At 57.2% G+C, this 14,496-nt stretch overlaps 1 protein-coding gene across 3 annotated transcripts in view; it reads left to right on the top strand.

Annotated features, from left to right (window-relative positions):
- The window catches only part of PLCG1 (phospholipase C gamma 1), a 36,330-nt gene that overhangs the window by 16,583 nt on the left and 5,251 nt on the right, over nt 1-14,496 (top strand). For all 3 annotated transcript variants that reach the window (XM_023251250.2, XM_023251251.2, XM_023251252.2), the window contains 22 exons: nt 4,305-4,457; nt 4,573-4,666; nt 4,825-4,872; nt 7,387-7,471; nt 7,568-7,651; nt 7,885-7,919; nt 8,122-8,194; nt 8,298-8,399; nt 8,658-8,776; nt 8,863-8,948; nt 9,023-9,143; nt 9,886-10,054; nt 10,170-10,292; nt 10,375-10,476; nt 10,556-10,743; nt 10,984-11,184; nt 11,259-11,378; nt 11,467-11,647; nt 12,533-12,610; nt 13,387-13,490; nt 13,717-13,813; nt 14,098-14,167. In XM_023251250.2, the coding sequence (XP_023107018.1) occupies nt 4,305-4,457; nt 4,573-4,666; nt 4,825-4,872; nt 7,387-7,471; nt 7,568-7,651; nt 7,885-7,919; nt 8,122-8,194; nt 8,298-8,399; nt 8,658-8,776; nt 8,863-8,948; nt 9,023-9,143; nt 9,886-10,054; nt 10,170-10,292; nt 10,375-10,476; nt 10,556-10,743; nt 10,984-11,184; nt 11,259-11,378; nt 11,467-11,647; nt 12,533-12,610; nt 13,387-13,490; nt 13,717-13,813; nt 14,098-14,167 (2,433 nt within the window). The remainder of the gene's footprint in view (nt 1-4,304; nt 4,458-4,572; nt 4,667-4,824; nt 4,873-7,386; nt 7,472-7,567; nt 7,652-7,884; nt 7,920-8,121; nt 8,195-8,297; nt 8,400-8,657; nt 8,777-8,862; nt 8,949-9,022; nt 9,144-9,885; nt 10,055-10,169; nt 10,293-10,374; nt 10,477-10,555; nt 10,744-10,983; nt 11,185-11,258; nt 11,379-11,466; nt 11,648-12,532; nt 12,611-13,386; nt 13,491-13,716; nt 13,814-14,097; nt 14,168-14,496) is intronic.

The following is a 14,496-nucleotide window of genomic DNA, read 5'->3' as shown; positions in this document are numbered from 1 at the left end:
GCCCCACTCCTCCATGGTGCCCCATCCCCGTGAACTCTTTTTTTGAGCTAGGGAAATGGCTGCTTGTATTCTTTTCCTTTGGCCGAGGCAGCTGCGGCCTAGCTTTACCTCTCCTAGGTCTGGGTTCACTCCCAGCAAAGCCCTGGCAGATGGATGCATTGGTTTCCCCTGCTGCCGGCCCCTTGGACTCCATGTTAACACATTAGGCACATAGGCAGGCAGGGGTCAAAGCTCCTTCAGACTCACTGGGATCATTGGTTCCTGGCAAAGCCCTTACTGCAACACTGTGAGGTAAGAAGAATTGCCAGTTTACTAATGGGGAAACCAAGACCGAAAGAGTGAGGGCCTGCCCAGGGCTGCAATTTAAGACCTGTGTGGTTCTCCTCTGCTAGGTGTGGGCAAGCCTTCAGGAAGGGGATGGTCAGGGCAGGCTTCCTGAGGGAGTGGGAGGAGGCAGATTGCCACAGGACCCCCAGGCTTCTGCCCGGAGTTCCAGGCAGCCTGGCCATCAGAAGGTCCTCAGCCCGCAGAGCTGGCATGTGATGCCAGTCCCTGGCCCAGGTGCAGGTTACCCCAAAGCCTCTCTCGAGAAGGGTTAGTCTCTATATCTTCTTGAGGATGTGTGGGTGATTAAATGCCCGGGATAGTTTTATCTTGTTACTGTCCACCACAGCCATGCTTGGAGTGGTGATACTCATGCAATTCCTAAAGCATGGGCCTCAGGAACCTGGTCCTCCAGCACACCATGCCTCCGGGCAGGCTGAGCTTGGCCACATTGTGCTGATGGAACCCCAGGCCCTCTCAGGTTGGAGTGAGCTGGAAGATGGGCCTTTGTCATTGGTGAAAGCCCTACACTCTCTTGTGCCACACAGCAGCAGGCTGGCCTAGCCACAGTCCCCCTGGTTGTGAGATCCTGCCCCCGTCCTGTCTCACTTCCTTGTTTCCAGCCTACCGAGGGCCTCTCAGTACCCTGGCTTTTCTTTTCCCCAGTGTTCCTTGAACATTGTTTTCCCATGGTTGTGAGTGGGTGATGAGTGCTGGGTCGTGGGTCTCTGGAAGCAGGGTGGTACTCTCCTGCTCTTCCAAGTAGTTCTCCTCTCCTCTCCAAGCTCCCAGGTCCTGGGAGGGTCTCTGTCCCTGCCCTTCCTGTTCTACTGCAGTTCTGACCCAGACAGCTGGGGTGGCTTGGCCTCTCCCTCCCCCCAACTAAGGCAGAGGCCATGCCTGTCCCAGGGAGTCTCCTCGCCTGATGGCAGTCCCTGGGGGACCAGTCCTGGCTCTCTTAGGAAAGGAGACCCTTTCTGTGTTTGTCTGGGAGGCAGGAGGATGGGAAGTGGGGTTGGGAGGTGACATAGGATATGACTTTTAAGAATGTAGTAGAGCATCTCACCAGGCGTTATATCCTTTTTAGCCTGCTGTTGCCTTGATGCACTTGGAAGGCATCAGGACCAGGCTGGCACTTCCTTATGTGGGGGAAGTATAAGGGATCAAGTGTGGCTAAGCAGGAGCTGGGGAGACTTGGACACCTGGCCTGGAGCTGCTCTGTAGCTGCTCGGCCCCCCTGGGTCTTGTCTTAGACAGGAGCCCATTCTGCCTCCAGCCTAGTCTCAGGGGAATGTGCCCAGGAGCACAGGACAGGACAGAAGTTCTCCTGGGCCTGCTGGCAGTGTGTGTGGGGTGTGTGTGTGTGTATGTGTGTGTGTGTGTGTGTGTGTGTGTGTGCGTGCTTGCGTGTGCATGCACATGTGCTCGTGCACCCACACAGGGCTCCATGAGGCCTGGCCCCAAGCTTTTAACTGACCCTCTAGCTGCCTGCCGAGCAGTAGGCACGTCCTGGACTACTTCTAGTGATAGGCGGGCAGCTGAGAGGAAGGGCCCAGGCTGTGGAGCATGCAGGCCCTGGCATAGATGCATTTGTGTGTGTGAGGTTGTGTGCCTTTGTGAGAGGTGTGGGAGGGAATGACAGCAGCTCTGCACCGGAAAAGTGTGCTGGTTTCTGTTTCAAAGGGCAGGGTTTGTGGTTATTCTGCAGTTTCTGATCTGGGCATTTCCCCTGTTCAGCTCCTCCTTCCATCCTTGGAAACTATCTTCTCAGGCTGGGTTTTTGTGACTCAGTTCCCCCCACCCTCCCTGTTTCTACCTGAGTGTAACTCCTTGTTTCTAAACCCTCCCCCGCTTTTTGTGGCCCCTTCCCCCACCCGTGTGCCTGCTTTTTTCATTTGTTCATTCAGTCCTTCAGCAAGCCTGGCCTAGGGGGAGATGAGGAATGTTCTCTCTCTCCGTCCTCTCTCTCTCTCTCTCTCTCTCTCTCTCTCTCTCTCTCTCTCACACACACACACACACACACACACACACACACACACACGTATTGCCACGAGGAGTCATGGGTGTGATTGCTGTAGGATTCCAAGTTGGGTCTTTGGAGGGAGAGGATGGAGCCTGGGAGGTAGACAGTCCATCCTAGGGACTGGGACGCAATGGGTGATAAGAAGCACTGGCCATTCTTGCGCTTGGTCCAGCTGAGTTTAGATGGAGCAGAAAAGATGGGAGGGAAGAAGCTGGGGGTGTAAACCACTGGGCCCCACCAAGAAGGGCCTTGAAGGCCAGAGAAGGAGCATGTTCTCCTCAGTGAGCAACTTTGGGAAGGATCAGAACAATGTTATTTTAAGGATTCAGAAAACTTAGGAAGGGTGGCTCATGGGTAAAGAGGACTTGGGGGTGAGGGCAGGGGTTTCAGCAGGAGGACCAGGCCTAAGGGGTTGATGAAGGCAAGGGAGCAGGGAGTGAGGTCCAGGTAGAACCAGTAATGCTGTGATGGGAGCAGCTGGGGTTGGGGCTAGAAGCAGTGCCTCTATTTCAGGTGGGATAGATGAGGCACACCTGTGGCTGGAAGGGGAGGAAGAGGGCCCGGTTCTGGACCCCTTAGGGCATTCAGCCAGAGTGGTGTACAGTTGGAGCTGGGAGGGCACTGGGGTGGACCGTAGTGTGCTAGAGCTACTCCGGGCTCCAGATCTTCTGGGCCAGTCTGGGTTGAGAGCATTTGAAGGGGCTGTAGTGCCAGGGCAGTGCTCAGGGAGAGTCCTCTCTGGTGGTAAGCCAGGCTTCTTCTGTTTGAAGAGATCTTCCCTAAAGCCGTCTCTATCTGGCTTGGAAAGTCTGCCCTCTCCAGGGTCGCAGCCAGCACCGGGCGATCAATGTGGGTGTGTGGCGGGAGGCAGCCCTTCTCTGTGCTGCGCAGTGCTAGGGCCCTCTCCAGGCCTGGGGCTAGAACCTGTGCCCCAAGCATACTTTGGTGAGGGAGCAGAGGAAGGGAGCTTGCATTGAATGAGCTCCGGTGTGCCACATACAGGGCTGGGCAGTTTTGGGTCTTAGGACTTTTGATCTTACTAGCACCCTCACTGTTACTTGTTACCTGTGTTAACAGATGAAACAGTGGGGTCAGAGCGTTTGTCATTGTGCTGAGGTCACACAGCTGGTGGGAGGTAGAGCTGGGATTCTAGTCCAGGCAGTCTGATCCCAGAGTCCGTGTATGTTTTTCTACCACCCTGTTTACTAGAGAAATTCAGTCAAGCCCTTGGCCTTATATATGGTAAAACTGAGACTGGAAGAAGTTAAATGAGTCACTTAGCATCATCTCCCTTATTAGTGGCTGAGGCAGGTTGTCTCCCATTCAGGCCCCTGTGCTTTCCCGATGTGTACTGTGTCAGGGCAGGGGAGCACCAGGCCCTTTGACAGTCAGGATGGGGAAGCATCCCTTTGGATACCCACTGCCAGGCCTCTTGCTGAGACTTGCTTGGGCATGTCTTTAGGTGGTGAGCCTTTTCAGGGGTACATCAGTCCCCTGGGCCTGATCCCTCATTTCTCCCATGGATCCTGAGACAATTTGGGTCTTCCTAGCCCTGCCCTGGGACTTTACAGTTTGGTTTGTGTGTTTTGTATCAGGAAATGGTCCTCACAGAAGAACAGCCTTAGTCCCCATTTCTCTCTCTCTTAGAGTCCAGCTTTTTTCCAGGTCAGAGTGACCTGCCTACATTCTCAGCAAGGGAAGGTACGCAGGATGGGGCTGTCTGCTCCCTCAGACAGCTCAGCTTTTAGTAGAGGCCTGTCCTTAGGCTTAGCCCAACTCTCTTTTACCACCTAGTGGGACTGTGAGCATTCCTGGCTCTGCCCCTGGACAGGGTGTCTCTCTTTGTCATTCTTCCCTGAGGGAGAGTATGGGAATGAGTGAGGAAACCAGGCTGCCCTCATTTTGGTGTGGACTCAGAGACCCCAGCCTGATCTTGGTCTCTTCTCTGTCTTCCTAGTTGACATTCGAGAAATCAAGGAGATCCGCCCAGGGAAGACCTCACGGGATTTTGATCGCTACCAAGAGGATCCTGCTTTCCGAACAGACCAGTCACACTGCTTTGTCATACTGTATGGGATGGAGTTCCGCCTGAAGACCCTGAGCCTGCAAGGTAGGAGTCCAGGGTCTGGAGGAGGTGTAGGGGGTAGTTAGAGGGAATATCTACTGGCTCCTGGCTTGGCAGGAAGTATGTGTCCTCAGTTCAGCTCTTTACCCCTTGATCACAGCTACATCTGAGGATGAAGTGAACATGTGGATCAAGGGGTTAACTTGGCTGATGGAAGATACATTGCAGGCGGCCACACCTCTGCAGATTGAAAGGTAAGAACCACCCCTGCTGTGGTTAGGGTTGGAGGCATTAGGTTCTAGGGAGCAGAGGCAGGGACACAGGCCTTTGTGTGCCCGGACACTGCCTACTGACTTCCCCAGAACTAGTCTGGCTGGAGAAGTGTTCTCACTTCAGGCTTCTCTCCCTCCAGGTGGCTGAGGAAGCAGTTCTATTCGGTGGATCGGAATCGTGAGGATCGGTAGGTTTTGAGCTGTGCCTGTAGCCCAGCAGGTGGTTTGGGGCAGCCAGAACAGTAGCCATGTCTCTGAGCAGCTGCTGGAGAACCAGAGGACCCAGGGAGGCCTGCCTTTAGCAGAGCTGAGGGGCAGGCGAGTGGTTCTGGCACAAGTAACTTCCTGCAGAAAGCCCTCTAATGGCCTTGGTGCAGGCTGGTGAGAGAGGCCAGGGACTATAAGCTGTGTGCCCTGCCACTGGGGACAGAGACAGGACACGGAGAACTGGCTCTGGGTGTCCTACAGAGAGGGTCAGGGGCCTGTAGTGTGTAAGGGGGTGCCTTCTGAAGCGCGTGCCTTTGAAGCTGTCCTGTGACAGAGGGGCCAAGGAGAGGTGGAGGACAGAGATCAGGTCACGGTAAGGGCATTTGACTGCTGCTGTGAAAGAGCTGGAAAACCACAGAGGGTTTTGAAGGGAGGCATCTGGTGACCTGACTTGAGTTGCACAGGAATGCTGGTGCCTCTGGAGAGTCCAGGGCAGGGCAGAGCCGGAGAGCTTGGCCAGGGAGCCGCTTCAGCATTCCAGGTGGAAGATGAGAGAGTTTGAGTGGGCGGGGGGAAGGAAGTGGTTGGATTTGGGCTCTAATGTTTTGTTTTATTTTTTTTTAAGTTTGTTTATTTTGAGAGAGAAAGAGGGAGAGAGAATCCTAAGCAGGCTCCGCGCTGTTAGCGCAGACCCCGACATGGGGCTTGGTCTCAAAAACCCTGAGATCATGACCCGAGCTGAGATTAAGAGTTGGATGTTTAACTGACTGAGCCAGCCAGGCGTCTCTGAGCTCTGCTGTATTTTGAAGATAGAATCCAATAGAATTTCCTACCATTGATTTTGGCATGCAAAAGAAAGAGTAGTCCAGGATAACAGTAAGCTTTTTGGCTGGAGCATCTGAAAAGGTGGGGTTGCCATTGACTGAAATGGGGAAGGCCATGGGAGGAGCACATTTGGGGAGCTTACGGGTTCATTTGGGGTGTATTAAGTTTTATGACGCCCTTAGATGTCCAGGTAGAGCCATGGAGTTGGCAGGTGGGTAGAGTGAGTTTAAGGGAGAAGTTGGGGCAGGAGATGTTACCTCAGGAGTATAGAGATGTTTCTTCTACAAGCCATGAGGCTGGAGATCACCTGAGGTGGGGGGGTGGGGGTAAGCATAGCCCAAAAAGGGAAGAGGGCTAGCATCTGATCCCAGGCTGCTCGGACACTGGGGATTTGAGAGGTGAAGAGGTGCTGGCCAAGGGAAGTAGCAACTCGTGAGGTAAGAGGAAAACCTGGCCGGGGTGGCGGGGGGGGGGGGAGGGGGCAGTTTTGGAAGCTTGGGGAGGAGGGAATGGTCGGCTGTGCCAGGCCTTGTCAAGTGTGTTGAAGACAGAGAGGTGCCCTTTGGACTTGACAGCACAGAGGTTGTTGGTGACCTTGAGGAGTGGAGAAGTGAGTTCAGGGAAGGAAAGGGAGTGTGGATGGCTCCTTCAAGGTGTTGCTGTGAAGGGGAGCAGAGAAGGGGGTGGTAGCTGGAGAGGTTAGCTGGGTCAAGACAAGTGTTTTGGTCAGAGAGATAGCTTGCTTAGCTTGTAATGCTAATGGCAAAGAGTCCACAGAGGGAAAGCTTGGTGATGCAGCAAGTTTCCTAACCTGCAAAGCAAGGACCCTGACAGTCTCCCTCCTGGTGACTGGGGGTCAGAGATGAGCTGGTGCCTGCAGAGAGCAGGCACTTGCTCAACAGTACTTGCCAGCACCAGCTAAGACCACTCAGTACAGAGGTGGATCCTGGAAGGAAGTTTTGCTGCTGCCTGCCAGGCTCCTGAGCAGGAGGAGGAGGGGAAAGTCCCCCTTTCCCCCATCTTTTCCATTCTGCTGCCAGGGCCCAGCAGTGTCCCCTATCCCCAAATCCTGGGCCCCGGAGGGCAGGGACACTTTCCCGTCAGACCCCAGGAGAGTGCCCAGTCACCAGCAGTGGTAGTTCACTGAGCAGGCCCTCCCCCGCCCCTACTACCGCCACCAGTTCTGGGTATTGAGGCACAAACTCCCAGCATTCCAGGGTGACTGGGGAGGAATCACTGTTGAGCTGCCCCTCACAGGGAATATGTGAGCAAGCTGTGCGGGGCCTGGAAGTTCAGCAGGGGGAGGCTGCCTCCCTGTGTTCTGGGTGGACCAACAGCCTCTGGGAGAGCCTGGGGGACTAGAGGTACAGGCTTGAGTGCCTGACACCTAAAGATTGGCTCCCCTCCCCCATCCTGACCCACCTCCCTGGGCCTGTTTGCTCTTTTCTTGCCAGAATCATGACCTTTTTCTTTGCTCAGATGAGGAAACTGAGGCCCAGAGAAAGGAGGGGACTTCTCTTGGTCACCCCAAGGGTTCTGATTTAGTCTCCCCATCAGAAACATAGGTCCAAGGGTAGTGCTTACCTGTCCAACCCCAGGTGGACTCAGCCCATAGGTCAGAGGTCATGAGAGGTTGGGTGATGCCACTGGGGATGTCTCTCTTTCCTCAGTATATCAGCCAAGGACCTGAAGAACATGCTGTCCCAGGTCAACTACCGGGTCCCCAACATGCGCTTCCTCCGAGAGCGTCTGACGGTAGGGAATTCTCAGGCCATCCACAGGCAGGCAGTGGGGGCAGCCCGGGAGCCCCTTGCTGTGGGCCTGACCGGAGCCCTGTCCTGTGCCATGCAGGACCTGGAGCAGCGCAGCAGTGACATCACCTATGGGCAGTTTGCTCAGCTGTACCGCAGCCTCATGTACAGCGCCCAGAAGACGGTGCATGAGCCACCTGCCCTCCCATGGCCCCTGCCCCTGCTTTCCCACCCCAGCCCCCGCCCTGCTTGCCTCAGCCCTGCTGCCCCGCTTGAGGGCTTTTGGGTGCCATTTCTCCAGCTCTTCTCCTCTTGAGGCCCACCCCTGTCTGTTGCCCCAGCCTTTCTTCCTGAAAGCCCTTTTCCCACATGGCCTCCCCAGGGGCTCTCACTCTGACCAGGTTCTGTCTCCTGCAGATGGACCTCCCCTTCTTGGAAGCCAGTGCCCTGAGGTTTGGTTTGAAGTGGGGCGGTAGGGTTCTCCCCTGGTCCCTCCCCGTATAGGTGGGAGGCATTGGGAGGGGGTGAGCCATGCGGGACCCTTTGGGGCAGCTGTGCTGGCCGGGAGCTGGGCTCTGCCTTCCGAGGGGCCCCTCACTGTCTGTGGGCTGTGCCAGCCAGCTGGCTGCCAGGTACTTCCCTTCTTCCCCACAGGGCGGTGGAGCGGCCGGAGCTCTGTCGCGTGTCCCTTCCTGAGTTCCAGCAGTTCCTCCTCGAGTACCAGGGGGTATGGCTGGGCTCGGCGGTGCCAGGGTGCCTGGCTGGGGGGTAGGGACTGGGCTCGTCACGGGCCGCGTCTCGTGCGCTCCTCACCACCCCACCCCCACCAGGAGCTGTGGGCCATCGACCAGCTTCAGGTGCAAGAATTTATGCTCAGCTTTCTCCGAGACCCCTTGCGAGAGATTGAAGAGCCGTACTTCTTCCTGGATGAGGTGAGCCCTGCCTTTTACTCGCTAGAATGGGGGTTGCCGACCAGAAGCCCACATGGGTCCCAGGAGCCAGATTCTCCTTAGGGGTGCTAGCTACCTTGTTCCCCTCACCCCCCCCCCCCCCCCCCCCGCCCCAACACACACTGGTTTCCTGGCCCACCACAGTAGACCGTGAGCATCCTCTCCTTCCCACCACTGCCATGCCAGCAGATTGGGGTAGGGGCTCACTCTGGCTTTCTTTTCCTGCCCATTCCTGGACAGTTTGTCACCTTCCTGTTCTCCAAAGAGAACAGTGTGTGGAACTCACAGCTGGATGCAGTGTGCCCAGAAACCATGAACAACCCCCTCTCCCACTACTGGATCTCCTCCTCCCACAACACGTGAGTGCCTCCCTTGGGCCCCACCTGGCCCACCCTTGGGAGGGAGGCATTCACCCAACCACGCTTGCTTCTCCTTCCCTGTCCAGATACCTGACCGGGGACCAGTTCTCCAGCGAGTCCTCCCTGGAAGCCTACGCTCGCTGCCTGCGGATGGGCTGTCGCTGCATTGAGTGTGCGTGAGGGCCAAGGCTGGGGGAGGAGGTTGGGGGGGCCTGCCCTCTTGACTGTGGTCATGTTGCTCCCCAGTGGACTGCTGGGATGGCCCAGATGGGATGCCAGTCATTTACCATGGACACACCCTTACCACCAAGATCAAGTTCTCAGACGTCCTGCACACTATCAAGGAGCACGCCTTTGTGGCCTCAGAGTGAGTGGGAGAGAAGGGAGGAGGGCTGGGGTCAGCTTGGCTCCAGCTCTGTCCTGTGACAGAGGGTCCCCTCCAGTGCCCTGTCCCCATTCCCCATTTTTCTTTCGTCCTCTTGCCGTTTGCTTGACCCATTCTTCCTAAGCCCCTCCCTGTTTCTTACATCCATGGTCCACCCTCTTCAATGGTTTTTCTCTAGCCTGTGGAGCAAACTAAAGCTCTACCCGTCTGCAAAAAACACTTCCTTAACCCCAGTGGTCTCTTTAGGCCATTGTCCTACCAACCCCTTTCCCTTCACAGCCCAGAGAGTTGTCCACATCCCTACCTGCTGTCCTGCAATTCCTGTTCACCCCTACCTGTGCTCACTAGTCTCTCATGCCTCACTGAAGGGATCATCGGGGGCTCCGGCAACTAACTGGAGGGTGATTCCTGTCTCTCCTTACCTTCTTGGTGTGGGATGTCTCTTGCACTGCTGGGAGAGCCCCCATAGCTGGACCAACTCTGGGGACCTCTGTCTGCAGGGGTTCCACCCCTTTGTTCCTGTTGCACCCTTTGGTGCCCCTGTGGAACCTTCTTAACCCTTCCAGCAACCAAGGCCAGCATCTTCTCTGGGTAGCTTTCTTACAGACAGGGCCTCCAGGGCCTTGGTCCCTAACACCTCTTTCTCTGAGGGGGTGTTTGGACTAAGCATTGATCCCTCAGAATTGTAAGGCCTCTGTCACTGCACTGGCTCCTTACCCTTTAGGTACCCGGTCATCCTGTCCATTGAGGACCATTGCAGCATTGCCCAGCAGAGGAACATGGCACAGTACTTCAAGAAGGTGCTTGGGGACACACTCCTTACCAAGCCTGTGGACATCGCTGCCGATGGACTCCCCTCACCCAACCAGCTCAAGAGGAAGATCCTTATCAAGGTAGGGGTGAGCCCCCCCACACTTCCCAGCACCTCTCCCAGGCCATTGCAGCCTGGGTGAGGAGGAGGGACGCTGGGACTAGGGGGCACTGCCATGTCCTGGCCTGTCCCCATAGCACAAGAAGCTGGCAGAGGGCAGTGCCTATGAAGAGGTGCCTACATCAGTGATGTACTCCGAGAACGATATCAGCAACTCCATCAAGAATGGCATCCTCTACCTGGAGGACCCTGTGAACCACGTGAGGGCCAGGCCAGGCCAAGCATGGGGAGGGGCACCGCGGGAGGAGGGCTCCGTTCATGGGCCCCACTTCTGTCTTCTAGGAGTGGTATCCCCACTACTTCGTCCTGACCAGCAGCAAAATCTACTACTCTGAGGAGACGAGCAGTGACCAGGGCAACGAGGATGAGGAGGAGCCCAAGGAGGTGAGGGGCCAGCCCAGGGCTGGGGGCTGGGCTGGGGTCAGAGTCACTGAGTGTCTTTGCTGTTGCCCTCCCCCCACAGGCCAGTGGCAGCACAGAGCTGCACTCCAGTGAGAAATGGTTCCACGGGAAGCTCGGGGCAGGACGGGATGGGCGGCACATCGCTGAGCGCCTGCTTACCGAGTACTGCATTGAGACCGGGGCCCCTGATGGCTCCTTCCTCGTGCGAGAGAGCGAGACCTTCGTGGGCGACTATACCCTCTCTTTCTGGTAACCCACTCCTGGCGCGTGTATACTCTGACGCGGCAGGCACCTCCCAGAGACCACCACGGTCCGTAGTTGGTCTCTGTCACAGGCTCTCCCATGGAACGTGATCTCATCACATGCATGCACACACATATACTTTTCAGGGTGCTTTGAAGCCCTCCTGCAGGGCCACCCACACCCGAACAACTTAGGTACCTCGCTTGGGCCCGGCCTGCTCCTCACTGCCTCCCTGTCTTCCCTCAGGCGGAATGGGAAAGTCCAGCACTGCCGGATCCACTCTCGGCAGGACGCTGGGGCCCCCAAGTTCTTCTTGACAGACAACCTGGTCTTTGACTCGCTCTATGACCTCATCACACACTACCAGCAGGTGCCCCTACGCTGCAACGAATTTGAGATGCGCCTCTCAGAGCCAGTCCCGCAGACCAATGCCCACGAGAGCAAAGAGTGAGGGAGGGGCCGAGGGCTGGGTGGGGGACGTGAGAGGTGATGGCCAGGGCTTGACTTGGGCCTATCTTCAGGTGGTACCATGCCAGCCTGACCAGAGCTCAGGCCGAGCACATGCTGATGCGCGTCCCCCGGGATGGGGCCTTCCTGGTGAGGAAACGGAATGAGCCCAACTCCTACGCCATCTCCTTCCGGTGAGGGGTGTGGCCTCGGGGTACTGTAGGTGGTATGGGGTATGCCTGAGTCTGAGCTGCCCTGACCCTGTGTGGCTGTTGTGTTAAGGGCTGAGGGCAAGATCAAGCATTGCCGCGTCCAGCAGGAGGGCCAGACGGTGGTCCTGGGCAACTCAGAGTTCGACAGCCTCGTGGACCTCATCAGCTACTACGAGAAGCACCCACTGTACCGCAAGATGAAGCTGCGCTATCCCATCAACGAGGAGGCGCTGGAGAAGATCGGCACAGCTGTGAGGGCCCAGTGCTTGAGGGGGCGTGGTGGACAGGGTGACCCTGGGCTAGCTGCTGGGCAGTGGCAGGACAGTCGGTATGTGGGACACAGAAGCCAGGGATGTTGTAGGAGCTCCTGGGAGGGTCACTCTGCCCAGCTAGGGGCCATGGTGTGGGTGCCGGGACAGTGTCCCAGAGGGAATGTCCTCCACAAGAACGTGTCTGCGAGGATGGGCATGCATTAGGTGAAGGCATTCGAGCAGAGAGCCCCCGCGAGCCGGGGTGTGGGGTAAGGCGGTCCAGGAGCTCATGCAGGGAAACGTAGGCCCAAGGCCAGAAGCTTACTCAGGAGGTGTGAACTGGACTGTCGCCAGGGCAGGGGAGTTGGCTCCAGGAGGCAGAGGCATGAGGGTGAGGCATGTGAGGTAGAAGGCTACACAGACGGCACGGGGACAGAGAGGGCTCAGGACTTGGACTGATGGGGACTAGGGCGGGAGGTCTGCTTGAGACTTGGCATTGGTGAGCACAGGTGACCAGAGAGAGGACTGTGCACACTGGGGCCTGGGGCTGGGCTGATGGATAGGCAGCGTGGGGTGGGGGCGCCCAGTGGGGAGTGAGCGAGCCACTAAGCAAGAATGTCGGGCAGCACCTTGGGCCTTCGGGAACAGAGGGGTTTCGGAATCAAGGGGTGGGCCTCAAGGGTTAAGAACTTGGGAGAGAGGGAAGGGCAAAGCCGTGCTGCTAAGGTCCAAGATGCCGGTGGACCAGGTGCCAGGGGAGGGGGCAGACTTGGCTTGGAGAGGAAGGCCATGTGGAGGCCTGCCTCACCGACTGAGGGGCACAGGGAGGCCAGCAGCCCCTGTTCTCTCTGGGTGTTAACGTCTACTATTCAATCCTGTTTCCAGGAGCCAGACTACGGGGCCCTGTATGAGGGCCGCAACCCAGGCTTCTATGTGGAGGCGAATCCTATGCCGACTTTCAAGGTACGACCTCGGGTGTCTGGGCACAGGAAGCTAGAGAGGCTCCTGGCTGCTCTGGGCTTGTATTTCTCTGCTGGGGGCGGAGGGGTGCATCTGTGGTCGTTGTGGAGAAGTGGTGTTTGTGGTTTTCCGAGTCCTTAGAGCTTGTGAGAGATGTGTGGTTGGTGTCTGACCACAGCTCTCCTGGGGCTGACCCCCTCCCAGTCCCTGTCCCTAGGGGTCAACACTGACCCCTCCAAACTGCTCCTCAGGGTAAGTCTCATTTACTTCCTGGGTGGCAGCAGGGCAGGGGTCGGCCACAAGGGCCAGAAACTTTGTTCTTTGCTGCTCACTCCCTTATCTCATGCAGATCCCTCGAAAGGGCCTTTCTCTCTCTGCTTTTTTCTCTAAGGAGTAAGGAGTTGTGCTTTGTCCCTCAGCAGCCAGGGAGCCTGGGACGAGGTTTTTTCTCCTACTTTCCAGATGAGGAATGATGGGGTCCCAGTCATGCCCATAGGCTTTCAGGTCCTGGGGGAGGCACCCAGGGCACCTACAGACACTCCTAGCCTGTGAGCCCTGGCTTCTGGGGGAGATTCAAGAATCTCCCTGTGGCCCGGGCTGAGGGGCTTGCAGTGTTCCACCTGGACTCTGAGGAGCTTCCGTGGCAGAGGCCCTGGGTCACATGTGTCCTGGAGCCTCCTATAGGGCTGATGGCGAGGACTATGCTGGGTGGGCTGCCCCACGTCAGCAGAGTGGCGAGGATAGACTGCCTGCTCTAACCAGTGTCTCCCCCTCTGCAGTGTGCAGTCAAAGCACTCTTTGACTACAAGGCCCAGAGAGAGGATGAGCTGACTTTCACTAAGAGCGCCATCATCCAGAACGTGGAGAAGCAAGAAGGTGGCTGGTGAGCCTGGTCCCCAGAGCCAAAGCCTCTGGCATGTGTGGCGGGCTGGGAGGCGGGGACCCCCCTGTGCACCAGCCACTGTGCTGTCGTGGTGTGTCTGTCCCACATACCTGCGCACCAGCGTTGCTCCTGCAGCCTGGCGTAGGTGCGGGGACTCTGACAAGGGATACCCTCCTTGTGGGAGTTTGGAGTGGTTGCTGGGGTCAGCACCCTGTGGCTTCCACAGGTGGCGGGGGGACTATGGTGGGAAGAAGCAGCTGTGGTTCCCGTCAAACTACGTGGAAGAGATGGTCAGCCCCGCAGCCCTGGAGCCTGAGAGGGAGGTGAGAGCAGAGCCATGTTGGTGCGACAGAATCCCTGTCCCCAGACTCTTCTTGTGCATATGCCCATCACACACAGTGTCGGGTGTACCTGTGCATGCACAGCCACCAGTCACCTGCGGTCCTGTCACACCCCTGTGGGGTCCGCAGTTTCCAATACACCTGCTGTGTTTGTGTTGTCATGGGTGTGTGCCTAAGGTGTGTTTGTTGCACGCACACAGACATCTCCTCCCATGCATCTGTATAAAGCAGATGTGCTGACGACCCATGGGCTTTGCTTTCCACAGCACTTGGACGAGAACAGCCCCTTGGGGGATTTGCTCCGGGGGGTCTTGGATGTGCCAGCTTGTCAGATTGGTGAGCCCCCGCCCCTTTCTCCAGCCCACGGTTCTTCAGGGTCAGGCTCTCCTTTGTGGCTCCCTTTGTGTTCTGTGGGAAGAAGCCAGTGGCTGGCCTCCCAAAGGCTGTCCTCACTCTGAGCTCTCCCTGTGCTTGGATACTCTCTTGACACCCCAGTCTCGATTCTTCACCTCCAGCTCTGACCCCCTGCATGCTTACCCTGAGCCAGGCACTGGGTGATGCGGAAGGCTAGCTGACCTCCACAGCCCTTGTAGGTTGGGCCACGGTGTGACGGGACCTTGGAGACAGGGTGGGGCACGTGACCCGCACGAGACCGGGGTTTGAGC

This window comes from Felis catus, chromosome A3 (genome assembly GCF_018350175.1).
Source record: "Felis catus isolate Fca126 chromosome A3, F.catus_Fca126_mat1.0, whole genome shotgun sequence".
Taxonomy (NCBI): domain Eukaryota; kingdom Metazoa; phylum Chordata; class Mammalia; order Carnivora; family Felidae; genus Felis; species Felis catus.
Note: the sequence above shows the minus strand (reverse complement) of the source record. Positions and strands in the feature narration are given on the sequence as shown.